General features: G+C 47.3%; 1 protein-coding gene across 1 annotated transcript in view; it reads right to left on the reverse strand.

The window, feature by feature from the left end:
* The window catches only part of WDR75 (WD repeat domain 75), a 237,055-nt gene that overhangs the window by 130,034 nt on the left and 85,498 nt on the right, over positions 1 to 21,523 (reverse strand). Inside the window, exons 14-15 of the mRNA XM_069225921.1 lie at positions 4,514 to 4,694; positions 194 to 288 (exon numbers count right to left, since the gene is read on the reverse strand). Coding sequence (XP_069082022.1) covers positions 194 to 288; positions 4,514 to 4,694 — 276 coding nt within the window. The remainder of the gene's footprint in view (positions 1 to 193; positions 289 to 4,513; positions 4,695 to 21,523) is intronic.

Consider the following 21,523-nt stretch of genomic DNA (forward strand, 5'->3'; position numbering starts at 1 on the left):
AGAAATTATCTTGTTGACATGGGACTCACAAAAGCCCTGCTCGTTCAGAAGCATACTCAGCTTGATACATGCATTTTAATGAAAGACATAATTTACTTGCAAATTGTTAGCAAATGCTAACTGTAAGAACAATTTAAATGCAAAACATGCAAAAGTGAAACCATGTGTAAAATGTAGATTTAAATATTCTTACATTCACAGCTAAGCAGGTTCCAGCAGCACAAAAACTCATTGTCTGTGGCACCAACAAGAAACTTTGAACAGTTCAACCTCCCAAAACAGAGACTCCTGGAAGTAGAAACAGAGTAAACAGATTACGCTAAAATGGGTTTGAGGTTTGCTTTTTTGATGCACAGAATTAAACATTGCAGCCTTCTTACTAAACATGTACAAAAGGTTCTCTAGTCCACGTGAAAACATAGGATGCAGTGAAAGAATTAACAACATGCTTTCTCCCTTTAAACCTGGTAACATGCTCCACAAACGGATATGGATGACAGTACTGGTATGTCAGGTGTGTGTGTAAGTAAAACAGCTTGTGGATTTAAGTTGTGAAGCCTTTTTGAATGTACTGCCCAGTGTGCTGTAGCAACAGATGTCCCAAACTGGTAAGCTAGAATTTTGACCCAATATTTATTTTGAGTAGAAAAAAATTAAAAGTATCAATTTTTACCAACAGATTTGCTTTAAATAAAGCCTATAAACTGTATCACATCATAATGGAGGAAACATTCAGCCAAATGGGGATGTCAGTGGTGGAACGAACCAGCCCACTTGAACTTGAATAGGCTAGACAAATACCCTCTATTACTATGGGACAGTCATTTACAGTTATCACCATGAAGTGGAGACACTGATTAGAGCGTCCGTGAAAATAAAACATTTATTGGGTATTTTGAGCTACTACAAGCCAATATCATATTTCTATTTAGTGAAGGTTTCTACAAGCAGATTACCCCCAACCTCACCCAAACAACAACAGTCTTTCTGTAGAAAAAACCACATGCAGATATTTATAGTTTCATTAACCTTTGCTAATGATTTGACGAGGAGGCACAAATATTCAAATAACCATTCCATTCATTTCAGAAATAGGCAAAACATGGCTTGAGATCTTCATTTTAAAAGGCAATTGTAAAAATGTTATTTTTCATATCTACAAACCTCCCAATCCAATGCCACAACACTCAAAGGATAAAATCATCCGCTAATCCAATGTTTAAATGGTAATTCCAGGAACTATCAGATTAGATTTGTGCTCATTAAGGGCAGTTTAGCTTGGCACGTTAATCTGATCACCATAAATGACTCCATAATATGGTTTCTCTTCCAACAGTATGGAATTGGGTGGCTAAATTACCAATGAGGTGCAGCACAGTAACTTAATTGAGCACCTTCAAATAGCTTAAGCCTCAATTATTTTCAATAAAGAAATTAAGTACTGGCATGCATGCTTCAGCTTATATTTGTGATGTGTGATTGGGCATCTGTTTCTCAATTTTCATCTGCTAGGCCTCAGTTCTAGAAAAACCTTTATAGGCTTTGTTGTAAAATAAATTGAGGGTGATCCCCTATAAACCCACCTCCCACATAACTGTAGCTCACTGTTCTTCCTTTACCTTGTTGTTAGCTCCCCGGGGTCTTAGTCCCTCCGACGAGGAATGTTGCACCCTGGGTCAGGATATACACCCCACTCCCCCCCCCAACCCACCACCCTCGTGCTCTGGAGTTGTATCTTTGTGTCATGTAGCCAATGGGGGAGCCTTTCTTGCACTGTATCACGTATTATGGTCTGATTTTTTTCCAGTTTTGGATTTCCCAAATGATAAAGACTAAAAGTTTAAAAAATAAACATCACAACATCTAACAACATACCACACAGGGATGTGGAATTCCTATCACTCGATGCCCGGGACAAATTGTTTGATGTCAAGGGCAACAAGTTTTCATGTTGATTTTGTCCTTAGGAAAAGTAGGCCCAGCCCCCTCCAGCACAAACCCTTTGGATGACAGTTTACAGAGAAGTGAACTGTCTGCAGGTGAAGTAATATGTGCCCATATGTTAATGCTGTTCGAACTTGTATTTATGGTTCATTAATGAAAAGCCTTCATTATTAGGGTGTGCGCTATAAATAAACGTTTTATGGTCACACTGCACTACTGACAGTGGTTCCAGTACAAAAAAAAAAAAAAAAAACACGTTTGAAAAGCTTAACAATATGAGGCGAAGTATAATACTCCCAGAATGCTCTGTAATTAGATGCAAATATTTGCAGAAGCTTGTAAGCAAGAGTGATGATTCTTTGCTTTCAAAATAAAATGTTCAGAAAAAAATGCAAGTAGGAAAAAAAAAGTTGTGCTATGAAATTTTAGGTGCCATTTCTTTGAAGCGTCATTTAATAAGATGTGTTACTGAATGCTACTATTTCAAAAAAATATTCCTAATGGAAAATCAGTATAACCATTTTCAACAAGATTATGGAAGTATGCAAATAAACAAGCACTGGCAATGCCAACCAATCCAACATTTTTGTAAGTCTTTTGGTTTCGTCAATGCGTGTCTTGTTTTGACATGGCCTTTGTAACCTTTTATTGTTGTGGGAGCTGCCACCATTGTAACAAACATCAGCAAAAAGCAAAAAAAAGTTCTCATGTTCTTTGAAGGGAGGTCACCTACAGTCTTGTTACGCCACCGACTGCCACAGTAGTTCATGGCACTGAGCAAATCTACTTTGCATGGCAATATGCTCCTTGTGGAACAGCAGAATGTGATCACTCACAGTAAAGCCAGTCAATAGAAAGAGAAAGAAATAGAAGTTTAATAAAAACAAAATATCTTTGTTAACGCTAGACTTAATTAGGGAATTCTTAAAGAAAGACACAAAAGTGCACCCATGGTATATGTCTAGGAATTAGTGCCTTTCATGAATTCGCAAGAACTTAGATCAGGAAATAGAACTCCTACAAAATATTTGTGAACTGTAATTTAGCACAAGCAAATATGCATGTGCAGTTTTGCTCATGTGAAATCTATTGAGCGTTTACAAGTTCACTTTACCTTCAACCACTTTTTTCACAACCCTGGAAGAACTACTTCTTCTGCCATTGACAGGAGTAAATTTCCAACCTCTCTCATTATGGGAAAAAATCTGAAATGAGCTGGTAAAAGTCCTTACAAACATGAAAGTTAGTAGGTTTGCAGACTCAATGGCATTCCGGCCAAGGAACTATTGCTTCCTGCTTCCTACAGCCCCAGCATGTAGATCTGCAGAAAGGTGGCAAAATAAAGAAATTGCTATAGTAGGGATTGAAATTGCAAATATTCAAGCCCTACTATAGTAGTAGCCATGTCAGAGGCATTAAATAATGAGATTGCTGCCATAATTTGTCACCGCACTAAATGGCACCAGAGGGACAAGTAGATTTATGAAGCAACCTGTCCCATGGACAAGTAGATATTTGATTAAATTCCACATCCCTGCCACATCTCTAATACTTAAGCCCTCTTCCACACAGGACATCTTACCTAGCCTCCATTTGCTAAGTTGTAGTTCCCTATCTTGTTGCATCTTCTCCTTTTGCCCCACAGCATTAGTGACAACCAGGCATGCCTTGAGTTGGTTTGCATAGGACTGTGCTATCAGGGGTGCTTGTTTTTTGTTTCTTTTGGGTTGTTTTTTTCGTCCGGCAGGTTTCAGTGCGGCAAAGTCTTGTTTTCTGTGTGCTGGATACCCACATACAGAATCAACCTCAACTTCTGAAGGATCAGAACATGCTTATAGCAGAAGTAATGGAGATACACTTCTAACAACTTGAATTAGACATGAAGGAGAACACGAGGTAGAAGGGCAAGACACACCCAGTTACGTGCTTAGAACACATCGTACTGAAACCCAACAACCTACAGAACCACATTCTAGTCCACAGAAAGACCTGGTGAAGCTCCACACCCTACTATTAACCCACAACAAGTCCTGTGTAGCCAGAGATGTCACTGTTCACATCAATAATTTACTGTGTGCACAGCCATCACACTTCCCTCCCCATAATGCGATGTGTGTGTGTACCTATTGTATTATTGTATAGCAGTTCATATGTGCAATTAAAACTGAAAAAAATGAATGTGATGCATCAAAATCTGAAAGAGCAGTAATAGAATGTAAACACAGGACGCTTGGACAGATGTACTAAGCATCACTGTAGTATAAGGGGGACGCCCACAGTCAAAAGCAAAGTTTAACTTGTCTGTAACAGAAGCCTCTAAGTCAAGTTGCTACACCAGAGCTTTGTTGACAAGGTAATACAAGATAAATGAGGTCTTTAATAGTGGTGATAAAGCTAACAGATCCATTTTTTTAAACTAATTAAACAATGCATTTTTATTATAAAACCAACTGATCATATTGCAGTAAAAAGGGGGTTTTTGTTTTATTATGAATTTTACCTGTACGATTCTGAATTTTCGGACAATAACTCAAATTAAAGGCTTTGTACCCTACAGAGTGTCACTCACCGTATTTTCCCCGGGGGTTGGCAAAAGGTGCACTTTAACTCCCAGGTGCCAGTCTCCCACACTGTGACAATCTCCTCAAAGCTGACAGCTAGTAAAGAGCCATCTTCAGAAAAGCAACAGTTTGTAGCTTCATAGTTGTGATACGTGCCAACAAAATCACAGCTCCAGCCCATCGATTGTTCTATTAAAAAAAATATATAATACACGGGGGTGGAGAGGGTCATAATTAGAGGAAAACAACATCACGTTAAACAAGAAAAATAACTTTTCAATCACTCCCAACCACAATACTTGCATTTAATGAGAATAACTTGAAAGAAAAAAGTGAACTGTAACTCAGTACTTTCTGTGCACTAAATAAGCAGTATCTTGACCAGAGGCAGAAAAATGAGAACAGAAAAAAAAGTGTAATTTTCCAAGTAATGTAATACAAAAAACTGCTGAAACAGACATTGTAGGAAGTTGGCTCTGTATGTGCTATTTCAAAGTAAGGAATAGCATGCACAGAGTCCAAGGGTTCCCCTTAGAGGTAAAATAGTGGTAAAAATAGATAATACTAATGCTCTATTTTGTGGTAGTGTGGTCGAGCAGTAGGCTTATCCAAGGAGTAGTGTTAAGCATTTGTTGTACATACACATAGACAATAAATGAGGTACACACACTCAGAGACAAATCCAGCCAATAGGTTTTTATATAGAAAAATATCTTTTCTTGTTTATTTTAAGAACCACAGGTTCAAATTCTACATGTAATAGCTCATTCGAAAGGTATTGCAGGTAAGTACTTTAGGAACTTTAAATCATCAAAATTGCATGTATACTTTTCAAGTTATTCACAAATAGCTGTTTTAAAAGTGGACACTTAGTGCAATTTTCACAGTTCCTAGGGGAGGTAAGTATTTGTTAGTTTTACCAGGTGTAGGAAGTTGGCTCTGTATGTGCTATTTCAAAGTAAGGAATAGCATGCACAGAGTCCAAGGGTTCCCCTTAGAGGTAAAATAGTGGTAAAAATAGATAATACTAATGCTCTATTTTGTGGTAGTGTGGTCGAGCAGTAGGCTTATCCAAGGAGTAGTGTTAAGCATTTGTTGTACATACCCATAGACAATAAATGAGGTACACACACTCAGAGACAAATCCAGCCAATAGGTTTTTATATAGAAAAATATCTTTTCTTAGTTTATTTTAAGAACCACAGGTTCAAATTCTACATGTAATAGCTCATTCGAAAGGTATTGCAGGTAAGTACTTTAGGAACTTCAAATCATCAAAATTGCAGGTGTACTTTTCAAGTTATTCACAAATAGCTGTTTTAAAAGTGGACACTTAGTTCAATTTTCACAGTTCCTAGGGGAGGTAAGTATTTGTTAGTTTTACCAGGTAAGTAAGACACTTACAGGGTTCAGTTCTTGGTCCAAGGTAGCCCACCGTTGGGGGTTCAGAGCAACCCCAAAGTCACCACACCAGCAGCTCAGGGCCGGTCAGGTGCAGAGTTCAAAGTGGTGCCCAAAACACATAGGCTAGAATGGAGAGAAGGGGGTGCCCCGGTTCCGGTCTGCTTGCAGGTAAGTACCCGCGTCTTCGGAGGGCAGACCAGGGGGGTTTTGTAGGGCACCGGGGGGGACACAAGTCCACACAGAAATTTCACCCTCAGCGGCGCGGGGGCGGCCGGGTGCAGTGTAGAAACAAGCGTCGGGTTCGCAATGTTAGTCTATGAGAGATCTCGGGATCTCTTCAGCGTTGCAGGCAGGCAAGGGGGGGGTTCCTCGGGGAAACCTCCACTTGGGCCAGGGAGAGGGACTCCTGGGGGTCGCTTCTCCAGTGAAAGTCCGGTCCTTCAGGTCCTGGGGGCTGCGGGTGCAGGGTCTCTCCCAGGCGTCGGGACTTTAGATTCAAAGAGTCGCGGTCAGGGGAAGCCTCGGGATTCCCTCTGCAGGCGGCGCTGTGGGGGCTCAGGGGGGACAGGTTTTGGTACTCACAGTATCAGAGTAGTCCTGGGGTCCCACCCGAGGTGTTGGATCGCCACCAGCCGAGTCGGGGTCGCCGGGTGCAGTGTTGCAAGTCTCACGCTTCTTGCGGGGAGCTTGCAGGGTTCTTTAAAGCTGCTGGAAACAAAGTTGCAGCTTTTCTTGGAGCAGGTCCGCTGTCCTCGGGAGTTTCTTGTCTTTTCGAAGCAGGGGCAGTCCTCAGAGGATGTCGAGGTCGCTGGTCCCTTTGGAAGGCGTCGCTGAAGCAGGATCTTTGGAAGGCAGGAGACAGGCCGGTGAGTTTCTGGAGCCAAGGCAGTTATCGTCTTCTGGTCTTCCGCTGCAGGGGTTTCAGCTAGGCAGTCCTTCTTCTTGTAGTTGCAGGAATCTAATTTTCTAGGGTTCAGGGTAGCCCTTAAATACTAAATTTAAGGGCGTGTTTAGGTCTGGGGGGTTAGTAGCCAATGGCTACTAGCCCTGAGGGTGGGTACACCCTCTTTGTGCCTCCTCCCAAGGGGAGGGGGTCACAATCCTAACCCTATTGGGGGAATCCTCCATCTGCAAGATGGAGGATTTCTAAAAGTTAGAGTCACCTCAGCTCAGGACACCTTAGGGGCTGTCCTGACTGGCCAGTGACTCCTCCTTGTTATTCTCATTATTTTCTCCGGCCTTGCCGCCAAAAGTGGGGCCTGGCCGGAGGGGGCGGGCAACTCCACTAGCTGGAGTGTCCTGCTGGGTTGGCACAAAGGAGGTGAGCCTTTGAGGCTCACCGCCAGGTGTGACAATTCCTGCCTGGGAGAGGTGTTAGCATCTCCACCCAGTGCAGGCTTTGTTACTGGCCTCAGAGTGACAAAGGCACTCTCCCCATGGGGCCAGCAACATGTCTCGGTTTGTGGCAGGCTGCTAGAACTAGTCAGCCTACACAGATAGTCGGTTAAGTTTCAGGGGGCACCTCTAAGGTGCCCTCTGTGGTGTATTTTACAATAAAATGTACACTGGCATCAGTGTGCATTTATTGTGCTGAGAAGTTTGATACCAAACTTCCCAGTTTTCAGTGTAGCCATTATGGTGCTGTGGAGTTCGTGTTTGACAGACTCCCAGACCATATACTCTTATGGCTACCCTGCACTTACAATGTCTAAGGTTTTGTTTAGACACTGTAGGGGTACCATGCTCATGCACTGGTACCCTCACCTATGGTATAGTGCACCCTGCCTTAGGGCTGTAAGGCCTGCTAGAGGGGTGTCTTACCTATACTGCATAGGCAGTGAGAGGCTGGCATGGCACCCTGAGGGGAGTGCCATGTCGACTTACTCGTTTTGTCCTCACTAGCACACACAAGCTGGCAAGCGGGGTGTCTGTGCTGAGTGAGAGGTCTCCAGGGTGGCATAAGACATGCTGCATCCCTTAGAGACCTTCCTTGGCATCAGGGCCCTTGGTACTAGAAGTACCAGTTACAAGGGACTTATCTGGATGCCAGGGTCTGCCAATTGTGGATACAAAAGTACAGGTTAGGGAAAGAACACTGGTGCTGGGGCCTGGTTAGCAGGCCTCAGCACACTTTCAATTGTAAACATAGCATCAGCAAAGGCAAAAAGTCAGGGGGCAACCATGCCAAGGAGGCATTTCCTTACACAACCCCCCCCCAAACGAAAGAGGATGAGACTAACCTTTCCCAAGAGAGTCTTCATTTTCTAAGTGGAAGAACCTGGAAAGGCCATCTGCATTGGCATGGGCAGTCCCAGGTCTGTGTTCCACTATAAAGTCCATTCCCTGTAGGGAGATGGACCACCTCAACAGTTTAGGATTTTCACCTTTCATTTGCATCAGCCATTTGAGAGGTCTGTGGTCGGTTTGAACTAGGAAGTGAGTCCCAAAGAGGTATGGTCTCAGCTTCTTCAGGGACCAAACCACAGCAAAGGCCTCCCTCTCAATGGCACTCCAACGCTGCTCCCTGGGGAGTAACCTCCTGCTAATGAAAGCAACAGGCTGGTCAAGGCCATCATCATTTGTTTGGGACAAAACTGCCCCTATCCCATGTTCAGAGGCATCAGTCTGCACAATGAACTGCTTAGAATAATCTGGAGCTTTGAGAACTGGTGCTGAGCACATTGCCTGTTTCAGGGTGTCAAAGGCCTGTTGGCAGTCCACAGTCCAGTTCACTTTCTTGGGCATTTTCTTGGAGGTGAGCTCAGTGAGGGCTGTCACAATGGATCCATATCCCTTCACAAACCTCCTGTAGTACCCAGTCAAGCCAAGGAATGCCCTGACTTGAGTCTGGGTTTTTGGAGCTACCCAGTCCAGAATAGTCTGGATCTTGGGTTGGAGTGGCTGAACTTGGCCTCCACCTACAAGGTGTCCCAAATAAACCACAGTTCCCTGCCCTATCTGGCATTTGGATGCCTTGATAGAGAGGCCTGCAGATTGCAGAGCCTTCAAAACCTTCCTCAGGTGGACCAGGTGATCCTGCCAGGTGGAGCTAAAGACAGCAATATCATCAAGATAAGCTGTGCTAAAGGACTCCAAGCCAGCAAGGACTTGATTCACCAACCTTTGGAAGGTGGCAGGGGCATTCTTTAAACCAAAGGGCATAACAGTAAACTGATAATGCCCATCAGGTGTGGAGAATGCTGTCTTTTCTTTTGCTCCAGGTGCCATTTTTATTTGCCAGTACCCTGCTGTCAAGTCAAAGGTACTTAGGAATTTGGCAGCACCTAATTTATCAATGAGCTCATCAGCTCTTGGAATTGGATGAGCATCTGTCTTGGTGACAGAATTGAGCCCTCTGTAGTCCACACAAAACCTCATCTCTTTCTTTCCATCCGTGGTGTGAGGTTTGGGGACTAAGACCACTGGGCTAGCCCAGGGGCTGTCAGAGCGCTCAATGACTCCCAATTCCAGCATCTTGTGGACTTCCACCTTGATGCTTTCCTTAACATGGTCAGACTGTCTAAAGATTTTGTTCTTGACAGGCATGCTGTCTCCTGTGTCCATATCATGGGTACACAGGTGTGTCTGACCAGGGGTTAAGGAGAAGAGTTCAGGAAACTGTTGTAGGACTCTCCTACAATCAGCTTGCTGTTGGCCAGAGAGGGTGTCTGAGTAGATCACTCCATCTACTGTACCATCTTTTGGGTCTGATGACAGAAGATCAGGGAGAGGTTCACTCTCTGCCTCCTGATCCTCATCTGTTACCATCAACAGATTGACATCAGCCCTGTCGTGGAAGAGCTTAAGGCGGTTTACATGGATCACCCTTTTGGGGCTCCTGCTTGTGCCCAGGTCCACCAAGTAGGTGACCTGACTCTTCCTCTCTAGTACTGGGTAAGGGCCACTCCATTTGTCCTGGAGTGCCCTGGGAGCCACAGGCTCCAGAACCCAGACTTTCTGCCCTGGTTGGAACTCAACCAGTGCAGCCTTTTGGTCATACCAAAACTTCTGGAGCTGTTGGCTGGCCTCAAGGTTTTTGGTTGCCTTTTCCATGTACTCTGCCATTCTAGAGCGAAGGCCAAGTACATAGTCCACTATGTCCTGTTTAGGCTCATGGAGAGGTCTCTCCCAGCCTTCTTTAACAAGGGCAAGTGGTCCCCTTACAGGATGACCAAACAGAAGTTCAAAGGGTGAGAACCCTACTCCCTTCTGTGGTACCTCCCTGTAAGCGAAAAGCAGACATGGCAGGAGGACATCCCATCTCCTTTTGAGTTTTTCTGGGAGCCCCATGATCATGCCTTTTAATGTCTTGTTGAATCTCTCAACTAAGCCATTAGTTTGTGGATGGTAAGGTGTAGTGAATTTATACGTCACTCCACACTCATTCCACATGTGCTTTAGGTATGCTGACATGAAGTTGGTACCTCTGTCAGACACCACCTCCTTAGGGAAACCCACCCTGGTAAAGATACCAATGAGGGCCTTGGCTACTGCAGGGGCAGTAGTCGACCTAAGGGGAATAGCTTCAGGATACCTGGTAGCATGATCCACTACTACCAGGATATACATATTTCCTGAGGCTGTGGGAGGTTCCAGTGGACCAACTATGTCCACACCCACTCTTTCAAAGGGCACCCCCACCACTGGAAGTGGAATGAGGGGGGCCTTTGGATGCCCACCTGTCTTACCACTGGCTTGACAGGTGGGGCAGGAGAGGCAAAACTCCTTAACCATGTTGGACATATTGGGCCAGTAGAAGTGGTTGACTAACCTCTCCCACGTCTTGGTTTGTCCCAAATGTCCAGCAAGGGGAATGTCATGGGCCAATGTTAGGATGAACTCTCTGAACAGCTGAGGCACTACCACTCTCCTAGTGGCACCAGGTTTGGGGTCTCTGGCCTCAGTGTACAGGAGCCCATCTTCCCAATAGACCCTATGTGTTCCATTTTTCTTGCCTTTGGACTCTTCAGCCGCTTGCTGCCTAAGGCCTTCAAGAGAGGGACAGGTTTCTTGTCCCTTACACAGCTCTTCCCTTGAGGGTCCCCCTGGGCCTAAGAGCTCAACCTGATAAGGTTCAAGCTCCAAAGGCTCAGTTCCCTCAGAGGGCAGAACTTCTTCCTGAGAAGAGAGGTTCCCTTTCTTTTGCTGTGTTGCAGTTGGTTTCCCAACTGACTTTCCTGTTCTCTTGGTAGGCTGGGCCATTTTTCCAGACTCCAGCTCTACTTTTTCACCCTGTGCCTTGCATTGTGCTCTCGTTTTCACACACACCAGTTCAGGGATACCCAGCATTGCTGCATGGGTTTTTAGCTCTACCTCAGCCCATGCTGAGGACTCCAGGTCATTTCCAAGCAGACAGTCCACTGGGATATTTGAGGAGACCACCACCTGTTTCAGGCCATTGACCCCTCCCCATTCTAAAGTAACCATTGCCATGGGATGTACTTTTCTCTGATTGTCAGCGTTGGTGACTGTGTAAGTTTTTCCAGTCAGGTATTGGCCAGGGGAAACCAGTTTCTCTGTCACCATGGTGACACTGGCACCTGTATCCCTCAGGCCCTCTATTCTAGTCCCATTAATTAAGAGTTGCTGTCTGTATTTTTGCATGTTAGGCGGCCAGACAGCTAGTGTGGCTAAATCCACCCCACCCTCAGAAACTAGAGTAGCTTCAGTGTGGACCCTGATTTGCTCTGGGCACACTGTTGATCCCACTTGGAGACTAGCCATACCAGTGTTACCTGGATGGGAGTTTGGAGTGGAACCTTTCTTGGGACAGACCTTGTCTCCAGTTTGGTGTCCATGCTGTTTACAGCTATGACACCAGGCCTTTTTGGGATCAAAGTTTTTACCCTTGTACCCATTGTTTTGTGAAGAGGCTCTGGGCCCACCCTCCTGTGCAGGTTTTTGGGGGCCTGTAGAAGACTCTTTACTATTTTTAGTTTTGGTTGTCTCATCACCCTTCTGCTGGGGAGTCTTTGTGACCCCTTTCTTTTGGTCACCCCCTGTTGAAGTCTTGGACACCCTTGTCTTGACCCAATGGTCCGCCTTCTTTCCCAATTCTTGGGGAGAAATTGGTCCTAGGTCTACCAGATGCTGATGCAGTTTATCATTGAAACAATTACTTAACAGGTGTTCTTTCACAAATAAATTGTACAGCCCATCATAATTACTTACACCACTGCCTTGAATCCAACCATCTAGTGTTTTCACTGAGTAGTCAACAAAGTCAACCCAGGTCTGGCTCGAGGATTTTTGAGCCCCCCTGAACCTAATCCTGTACTCCTCAGTGGAGAATCCAAAGCCCTCAATCAGGGTACCCTTCATGAGGTCATAAGATTCTGCATCTTGTCCAGAGAGTGTGAGGAGTCTATCCCTACACTTTCCTGTGAACATTTCCCAAAGGAGAGCACCCCAGTGAGATCTGTTCACTTTTCTGGTTACACAAGCCCTCTCAAAAGCTGTGAACCATTTGGTGATGTCATCACCATCTTCATATTTAGTTACAATCCCTTTAGGGATTTTCAACATGTCAGGAGAATCTCTGACCCTATTTAAGTTGCTGCCACCATTGATGGGTCCTAGGCCCATCTCTTGTCTTTCCCTCTCTATGGCTAGGATCTGTCTTTCCAAAGCCAATCTTTTGGCCATCCTGGCTAACTGGATGTCCTCTTCACTGGGGTTATCCTCAGTGATTTCAGAGGTGTTGGTCTCTCCTGTGAGGGAACCAGCATCTCTGACTATTATTTTTGGAGTCAGGGTTTGAGGGACCCTGTTCTCCCTAGATAGGACTGGTAGGGGGGAATTGTCCTCCAAGTCACTATCCTCTTCCTCTGAGTTGCCACCCTCAGAGGGGTTGGCCTTTTCAAACTCTGCCAAAAGCTCCTGGAGCTGTATTTTGGTAGGTTTGGGGCCCATTGTTATTTTCTTTAGTTTACAGAGTGACCTTAGCTCTCTCATCTGTAGATGGAGGTAAGGTGTGGTGTCGAGTTCCACCACATTCACATCTGTGCTAGACATTATGCTTCTAAAAGTTGGAATACTTTTTAAGAAACTAAAACTGATTCTAGAATCTAATTCAAACTTTTAACAGACTTTTAAACTCTAAAAGAAATGCTAAACAGGATCTAACACAAGGCCCTAGCAGGTCTTTTAAGAATTTAGAAAACTTTTCAAATTGCAAAAATCAATTTCTAATGACAATTTTGGAATTTGTCGTGTGATCAGGTATTGGCTGAGTAGTCCAGCAAATGCAAAGTCTTGTACCCCACCGCTGATCCACCAATGTAGGAAGTTGGCTCTGTATGTGCTATTTCAAAGTAAGGAATAGCATGCACAGAGTCCAAGGGTTCCCCTTAGAGGTAAAATAGTGGTAAAAATAGATAATACTAATGCTCTATTTTGTGGTAGTGTGGTCGAGCAGTAGGCTTATCCAAGGAGTAGTGTTAAGCATTTGTTGTACATACCCATAGACAATAAATGAGGTACACACACTCAGAGACAAATCCAGCCAATAGGTTTTTATATAGAAAAATATCTTTTCTTAGTTTATTTTAAGAACCACAGGTTCAAATTCTACATGTAATAGCTCATTCGAAAGGTATTGCAGGTAAGTACTTTAGGAACTTCAAATCATCAAAATTGCAGGTGTACTTTTCAAGTTATTCACAAATAGCTGTTTTAAAAGTGGACACTTAGTTCAATTTTCACAGTTCCTAGGGGAGGTAAGTATTTGTTAGTTTTACCAGGTAAGTAAGACACTTACAGGGTTCAGTTCTTGGTCCAAGGTAGCCCACCGTTGGGGGTTCAGAGCAACCCCAAAGTCACCACACCAGCAGCTCAGGGCCGGTCAGGTGCAGAGTTCAAAGTGGTGCCCAAAACACATAGGCTAGAATGGAGAGAAGGGGGTGCCCCGGTTCCGGTCTGCTTGCAGGTAAGTACCCGCGTCTTCGGAGGGCAGACCAGGGGGGTTTTGTAGGGCACCGGGGGGGACACAAGTCCACACAGAAATTTCACCCTCAGCGGCGCGGGGGCGGCCGGGTGCAGTGTAGAAACAAGCGTCGGGTTCGCAATGTTAGTCTATGAGAGATCTCGGGATCTCTTCAGCGTTGCAGGCAGGCAAGGGGGGGGTTCCTCGGGGAAACCTCCACTTGGGCCAGGGAGAGGGACTCCTGGGGGTCGCTTCTCCAGTGAAAGTCCGGTCCTTCAGGTCCTGGGGGCTGCGGGTGCAGGGTCTCTCCCAGGCGTCGGGACTTTAGATTCAAAGAGTCGCGGTCAGGGGAAGCCTCGGGATTCCCTCTGCAGGCGGCGCTGTGGGGGCTCAGGGGGGACAGGTTTTGGTACTCACAGTATCAGAGTAGTCCTGGGGTCCCACCCGAGGTGTTGGATCGCCACCAGCCGAGTCGGGGTCGCCGGGTGCAGTGTTGCAAGTCTCACGCTTCTTGCGGGGAGCTTGCAGGGTTCTTTAAAGCTGCTGGAAACAAAGTTGCAGCTTTTCTTGGAGCAGGTCCGCTGTCCTCGGGAGTTTCTTGTCTTTTCGAAGCAGGGGCAGTCCTCAGAGGATGTCGAGGTCGCTGGTCCCTTTGGAAGGCGTCGCTGAAGCAGGATCTTTGGAAGGCAGGAGACAGGCCGGTGAGTTTCTGGAGCCAAGGCAGTTATCGTCTTCTGGTCTTCCGCTGCAGGGGTTTCAGCTAGGCAGTCCTTCTTCTTGTAGTTGCAGGAATCTAATTTTCTAGGGTTCAGGGTAGCCCTTAAATACTAAATTTAAGGGCGTGTTTAGGTCTGGGGGGTTAGTAGCCAATGGCTACTAGCCCTGAGGGTGGGTACACCCTCTTTGTGCCTCCTCCCAAGGGGAGGGGGTCACAATCCTAACCCTATTGGGGGAATCCTCCATCTGCAAGATGGAGGATTTCTAAAAGTTAGAGTCACCTCAGCTCAGGACACCTTAGGGGCTGTCCTGACTGGCCAGTGACTCCTCCTTGTTATTCTCATTATTTTCTCCGGCCTTGCCGCCAAAAGTGGGGCCTGGCCGGAGGGGGCGGGCAACTCCACTAGCTGGAGTGTCCTGCTGGGTTGGCACAAAGGAGGTGAGCCTTTGAGGCTCACCGCCAGGTGTGACAATTCCTGCCTGGGAGAGGTGTTAGCATCTCCACCCAGTGCAGGCTTTGTTACTGGCCTCAGAGTGACAAAGGCACTCTCCCCATGGGGCCAGCAACATGTCTCGGTTTGTGGCAGGCTGCTAGAACTAGTCAGCCTACACAGATAGTCGGTTAAGTTTCAGGGGGCACCTCTAAGGTGCCCTCTGTGGTGTATTTTACAATAAAATGTACACTGGCATCAGTGTGCATTTATTGTGCTGAGAAGTTTGATACCAAACTTCCCAGTTTTCAGTGTAGCCATTATGGTGCTGTGGAGTTCGTGTTTGACAGACTCCCAGACCATATACTCTTATGGCTACCCTGCACTTACAATGTCTAAGGTTTTGTTTAGACACTGTAGGGGTACCATGCTCATGCACTGGTACCCTCACCTATGGTATAGTGCACCCTGCCTTAGGGCTGTAAGGCCTGCTAGAGGGGTGTCTTACCTATACTGCATAGGCAGTGAGAGGCTGGCATGGCACCCTGAGGGGAGTGCCATGTCGACTTACTCGTTTTGTCCTCACTAGCACACACAAGCTGGCAAGCGGGGTGTCTGTGCTGAGTGAGAGGTCTCCAGGGTGGCATAAGACATGCTGCATCCCTTAGAGACCTTCCTTGGCATCAGGGCCCTTGGTACTAGAAGTACCAGTTACAAGGGACTTATCTGGATGCCAGGGTCTGCCAATTGTGGATACAAAAGTACAGGTTAGGGAAAGAACACTGGTGCTGGGGCCTGGTTAGCAGGCCTCAGCACACTTTCAATTGTAAACATAGCATCAGCAAAGGCAAAAAGTCAGGGGGCAACCATGCCAAGGAGGCATTTCCTTACACCAGGTAAGTAAGACACTTACAGGGTTCAGTTCTTGGTCCAAGGTAGCCCACCGTTGGGGGTTCAGAGCAACCCCAAAGTCACCACACCAGCAGCTCAGGGCCGGTCAGGTGCAGAGTTCAAAGTGGTGCCCAAAACACATAGGCTAGAATGGAGAGAAGGGGGTGCCCCGGTTCCGGTCTGCTTGCAGGTAAGTACCCGCGTCTTCGGAGGGCAGACCAGGGGGGTTTTGTAGGGCACCGGGGGGGACACAAGCCCACACAGAAATTTCACCCTCAGCGGCGCGGGGGCGGCCGGGTGCAGTGTTAGAACAAGCGTCGGGTTCGCAATGGAAGTCAATGAGAGATCTGGGATCTCTTAAGCGCTGCAGGCAGGCAAGGGGGGGCTTCCTCGGGGAAACCTTCACTTGGGCAAGGGAGAGGGACTCCTGGGGGTCACTTCTGCAGTGAAAGTCCGGTCCTTCAGGTCCTGGGGGCTGCGGGTGCAGGGTCTTTTCCAGGCGTCGGGACTTAGGTTTCAGAGAGTCGCGGTCAGGGGAAGCCTCGGGATTCCCTCTGCAGGCGGCGCTGTGGGGGACTCAGGGGGGACAGGTTTTGGTACTCACAGTCGTAGAGTAGTCCGGGGGTCCCTCCTGAGGTGTTGGATCGCCACCAGCCGAGTCGGGGTCGCCGGGTGCAGTGTTGCAAGTCTCACGCCTTTTGCGGGGAGCTTGCAGGGTTCTTTAAAGCTGCTGGAAACAAAGTTGCAGCTTTTCTTGGGGCAGGTCCGCTGTCCTCGGGAGTTTCTTGTCTTTTCGAAGCAGGGGCAGTCCTCAGAGGATGTCGAGGTCGCTGGTCCCTTTGGAAGGCGTCGCTGGAGCAGGATCTTTGGAAGGCAGGAGACAGGCCGGTGAGTTTCTGGAGCCAAGGCAGTTGTCGTCTTCTGGTCTTCCTCTGCAGGGGTTTTTCAGCTAGGCAGTCCTTCTTCTTGTAGTTGCAGGAATCTAATTTTCTAGGGTTCAGGGTAGCCCTTAAATACTAAATTTAAGGGCGTGTTTAGGTCTGGGGGGTTAGTAGCCAATGGCTACTAGCCCTGAGGGTGGGTACACCCTCTTTGTGCCTCCTCCCAAGGGGAGGGGGTCACAATCCTAACCCTATTGGGGGAATCCTCCATCTGCAAGATGGAGGATTTCTAAAAGTCAGAGTCACCTCAGCTCAGGACACCTTAGGGGCTGTCCTGACTGGCCAGTGACTCCTCCTTGTTGCTTTCTTTGTTCCCTCCAGCCTTGCCGCCAAAAGTGGGGGCCGTGGCCGGAGGGGGCGGGGCAACTCCACTAAGCTGGAGTGCCCTGCTGGGCTGTGACAAAGGGGTGAGCCTTTGAGGCTCACCGCCAGGTGTCACAGCTCCTGCCTGGGGGAGGTGTTAGCATCTCCACCCAGTGCAGGCTTTGTTACTGGCCTCAGAGTGACAAAGGCACTCTCCCCATGGGGCCAGCAACATGTCTCTGGTGTGGCAGGCTGCTGGAACTAGTCAGCCTACACAGACAGTCGGTTAAGTTTCAGGGGGCACCTCTAAGGTGCCCTCTGTGGTGTATTTTACAATAAAATGTACACTGGCATCAGTGTGCATTTATTGTGCTGAGAAGTTTGATACCAAACTTCCCAGTTTTCAGTGTAGCCATTATGGTGCTGTGGAGTTCGTGTTTGACAGACTCCCAGACCATATACTCTTATGGCTACCCTGCACTTACAATGTCTAAGGTTTTGTTTAGACACTGTAGGGGTACCATGCTCATGCACTGGTACCCTCACCTATGGTATAGTGCACCCTGCCTTAGGGCTGTAAGGCCTGCTAGAGGGGTGTCTTACCTATACTGCATAGGCAGTGAGAGGCTGGCATGGCACCCTGAGGGGAGTGTCATGTCGACTTACTCGTTTTGTCCTCACTAGCACACACAAGCTGGCAAGCAGTGTGTCTGTGCTGAGTGAGAGGTCTCCAGGGTGGCATAAGACATGCTGCAGCCCTTAGAGACCTTCCTTGGCATCAGGGCCCTTGGTACTAGAAGTACCAGTTACAAGGGACTTATCTGGATGCCAGGGTCTGCCAATTGTGGATACAAAAGTACAGGTTAGGGAAAGAACACTGGTGCTGGGGCCTGGTTAGCAGGCCTCAGCACACTTTCAATTGTAAACATAGCATCAGCAAAGGCAAAAAGTCAGGGGGCAACCATGCCAAGGAGGCATTTCCTTACACAACCCCCCCCCAAACGAAAGAGGATGAGACTAACCTTTCCCAAGAGAGTCTTCATTTTCTAAGTGGAAGAACCTGGAAAGGCCATCTGCATTGGCATGGGCAGTCCCAGGTCTGTGTTCCACTATAAAGTCCATTCCCTGTAGGGAGATGGACCACCTCAACAGTTTAGGATTTTCACCTTTCATTTGCATCAGCCATTTGAGAGGTCTGTGGTCAGTTTGAACTAGGAAGTGAGTCCCAAAGAGGTATGGTCTCAGCTTCTTCAGGGACCAAACCACAGCAAAGGCCTCCCTCTCAATGGCACTCCAACGCTGCTCCCTGGGGAGTAACCTCCTGCTAATGAAAGCAACAGGCTGGTCAAGGCCATCATCATTTGTTTGGGACAAAACTGCCCCTATCCCATGTTCAGAGGCATCAGTCTGCACAATGAACTGCTTAGAATAATCTGGAGCTTTGAGAACTGGTGCTGAGCACATTGCCTGTTTCAGGGTGTCAAAGGCCTGTTGGCAGTCCACAGTCCAGTTCACTTTCTTGGGCATTTTCTTGGAGGTGAGCTCAGTGAGGGCTGTCACAATGGATCCATATCCCTTCACAAACCTCCTGTAGTACCCAGTCAAGCCAAGGAATGCCCTGACTTGAGTCTGGGTTTTTGGAGCTACCCAGTCCAGAATAGTCTGGATCTTGGGTTGGAGTGGCTGAACTTGGCCTCCACCTACAAGGTGTCCCAAGTAAACCACAGTTCCCTGCCCTATCTGGCATTTGGATGCCTTGATAGAGAGGCCTGCAGATTGCAGAGCCTTCAAAACCTTCCTCAGGTGGACCAGGTGATCCTGCCAGGTGGAGCTAAAGACAGCAATATCATCAAGATAAGCTGTGCTAAAGGACTCCAAGCCAGCAAGGACTTGATTCACCAACCTTTGGAAGGTGGCAGGGGCATTCTTTAAACCAAAGGGCATAACAGTAAACTGATAATGCCCATCAGGTGTGGAGAATGCTGTCTTTTCTTTTGCTCCAGGTGCCATTTTTATTTGCCAGTACCCTGCTGTCAAGTCAAAGGTACTTAGAAATTTGGCAGCACCTAATTTATCAATGAGCTCATCAGCTCTTGGAATTGGATGAGCATCTGTCTTGGTGACAGAATTGAGCCCTCTGTAGTCCACACAAAACCTCATCTCTTTCTTTCCATCTGTGGTGTGAGGTTTGGGGACTAAGACCACTGGGCTAGCCCAGGGGCTGTCAGAGCGCTCAATGACTCCCAATTCCAGCATCTTGTGGACTTCCACCTTGATGCTTTCCTTAACATGGTCAGACTGTCTAAAGATTTTGTTCTTGACAGGCATGCTGTCTCCTGTGTCCACATCATGGGTACACAGGTGTGTCTGACCAGGGGTTAAGGAGAAGAGTTCAGGAAACTGTTGTAGGACTCTCCTACAATCAGCTTGCTGTTGGCCAGAGAGGGTGTCTGAGTAGATCACTCCATCTACTGTACCATCTTTTGGGTCTGATGACAGAAGATCAGGGAGAGGTTCACTCTCTGCCTCCTGATCCTCATCTGTTACCATCAACAGATTGACATCAGCCCTGTCGTGGAAGAGCTTAAGGCGGTTTACATGGATCACCCTTTTGGGGCTCCTGCTTGTGCCCAGGTCCACCAAGTAGGTGACCTGACTCTTCCTCTCTAGTACTGGGTAAGGGCCACTCCATTTGTCCTGGAGTGCCCTGGGAGCCACAGGCTCCAGAACCCAGACTTTCTGCCCTGGTTGGAACTCAACCAGTGCAGCCTTTTGGTCATACCAAAACTTCTGGAGCTGTTGGCTGGCCTCAAGGTTTTTGGTTGCCTTTTCCATGTACTCTGCCATTCTAGAGCGAAGGCCAAGTACATAGTCCACTATGTCCTGTTTAGGCTCATGGAGAGGTCTCTCCCAGCCTTCTTTAACAAGGGCAAGTGGTCCCCTTACAGGATGACCAAACAGAAGTTCAAAGGGTGAGAACCCTACTCCCTTCTGTGGTACCTCCCTGTAAGCGAAAAGCAGACATGGCAGGAGGACATCCCATCTCCTTTTGAGTTTTTCTGGGAGCCCCATGATCATGCCTTTTAATGTCTTGTTGAATCTCTCAACTAAGCCATTAGTTTGTGGATGGTAAGGTGTAGTGAATTTATAAGTCACTCCACACTCATTCCACATGTGCTTTAGGTATGCTGACATGAAGTTGGTACCTCTGTCAGACACCACCTCCTTAGGGAAACCCACTCTGGTAAAGATACCAATGAGGGCCTTGGCTACTGCAGGGGCAGTAGTCGACCTAAGGGGAATAGCTTCAGGATACCTGGTAGCATGATCCACTACTACCAGGATATACATATTTCCTGAGGCTGTGGGAGGTTCCAGTGGACCAACTATGTCCACACCCACTCTTTCAAAGGGCACCCCCACCACTGGAAGTGGAATGAGGGGGGCCTTTGGATGCCCACCTGTCTTACCACTGGCTTGACAGGTGGGGCAGGAGAGGCAAAACTCCTTAACCATGCTGGACATATTGGGCCAGTAGAAGTGGTTGACTAACCTCTCCCACGTCTTGGTTTGTCCCAAATGTCCAGCAAGGGGAATGTCATGGGCCAATGTTAGGATGAACTCTCTGAACAGCTGAGGCACTACCACTCTCCTAGTGGCACCAGGTTTGGGGTCTCTGGCCTCAGTGTACAGGAGCCCATCTTCCCAATAGACCCTATGTGTTCCATTTTTCTTGCCTTTGGACTCTTCAGCAGCTTGCTGCCTAAGGCCTTCAAGAGAGGGACAGGTTTCTTGTCCCTTACACAGCTCTTCCCTTGAGGGTCCCCCTGGGCCTAAGAGCTCAACCTGATAAGGTTCAAGTTCCAAAGGCTCAGTTCCCTCAGAGGGCAGAACTTCTTCCTGAGAAGAGAGGTTCCCTTTCTTTTGCTGTGTTGCAGTTGGTTTCCCAACTGACTTTCCTGTTCTCTTGGTAGGCTGGGCCATTTTTCCAGACTCCAGCTCTACTTTTTCACCCTGTGCCTTGCATTGTGCTCTCGTTTTCACACACACCAGTTCAGGGATACCCAGCATGGCTGCATGGGTTTTTAGCTCTACCTCAGCCCATGCTGAGGACTCCAGGTCATTTCCAAGCAGACAGTCCACTGGGATATTTGAGGAGACCACCACCTGTTTCAGGCCATTGACCCCTCCCCATTCTAAAGTAACCATTGCCATGGGATGTACTTTTCTCTGATTGTCAGCGTTGGTGACTGTGTAAGTTTTTCCAGTCAGGTATTGGCCAGGGGAAACCAGTTTCTCTGTCACCATGGTGACACTGGCACCTGTATCCCTCAGGCCCTCTATTCTAGTCCCATTAATTAAGAGTTGCTGTCTGTATTTTTGCATGTTAGGCGGCCAGACAGCTAG

The sequence above is a fragment of the Pleurodeles waltl genome, chromosome 3_1, assembly GCF_031143425.1.
Source record: "Pleurodeles waltl isolate 20211129_DDA chromosome 3_1, aPleWal1.hap1.20221129, whole genome shotgun sequence".
NCBI classification, from domain to species: domain Eukaryota; kingdom Metazoa; phylum Chordata; class Amphibia; order Caudata; family Salamandridae; genus Pleurodeles; species Pleurodeles waltl.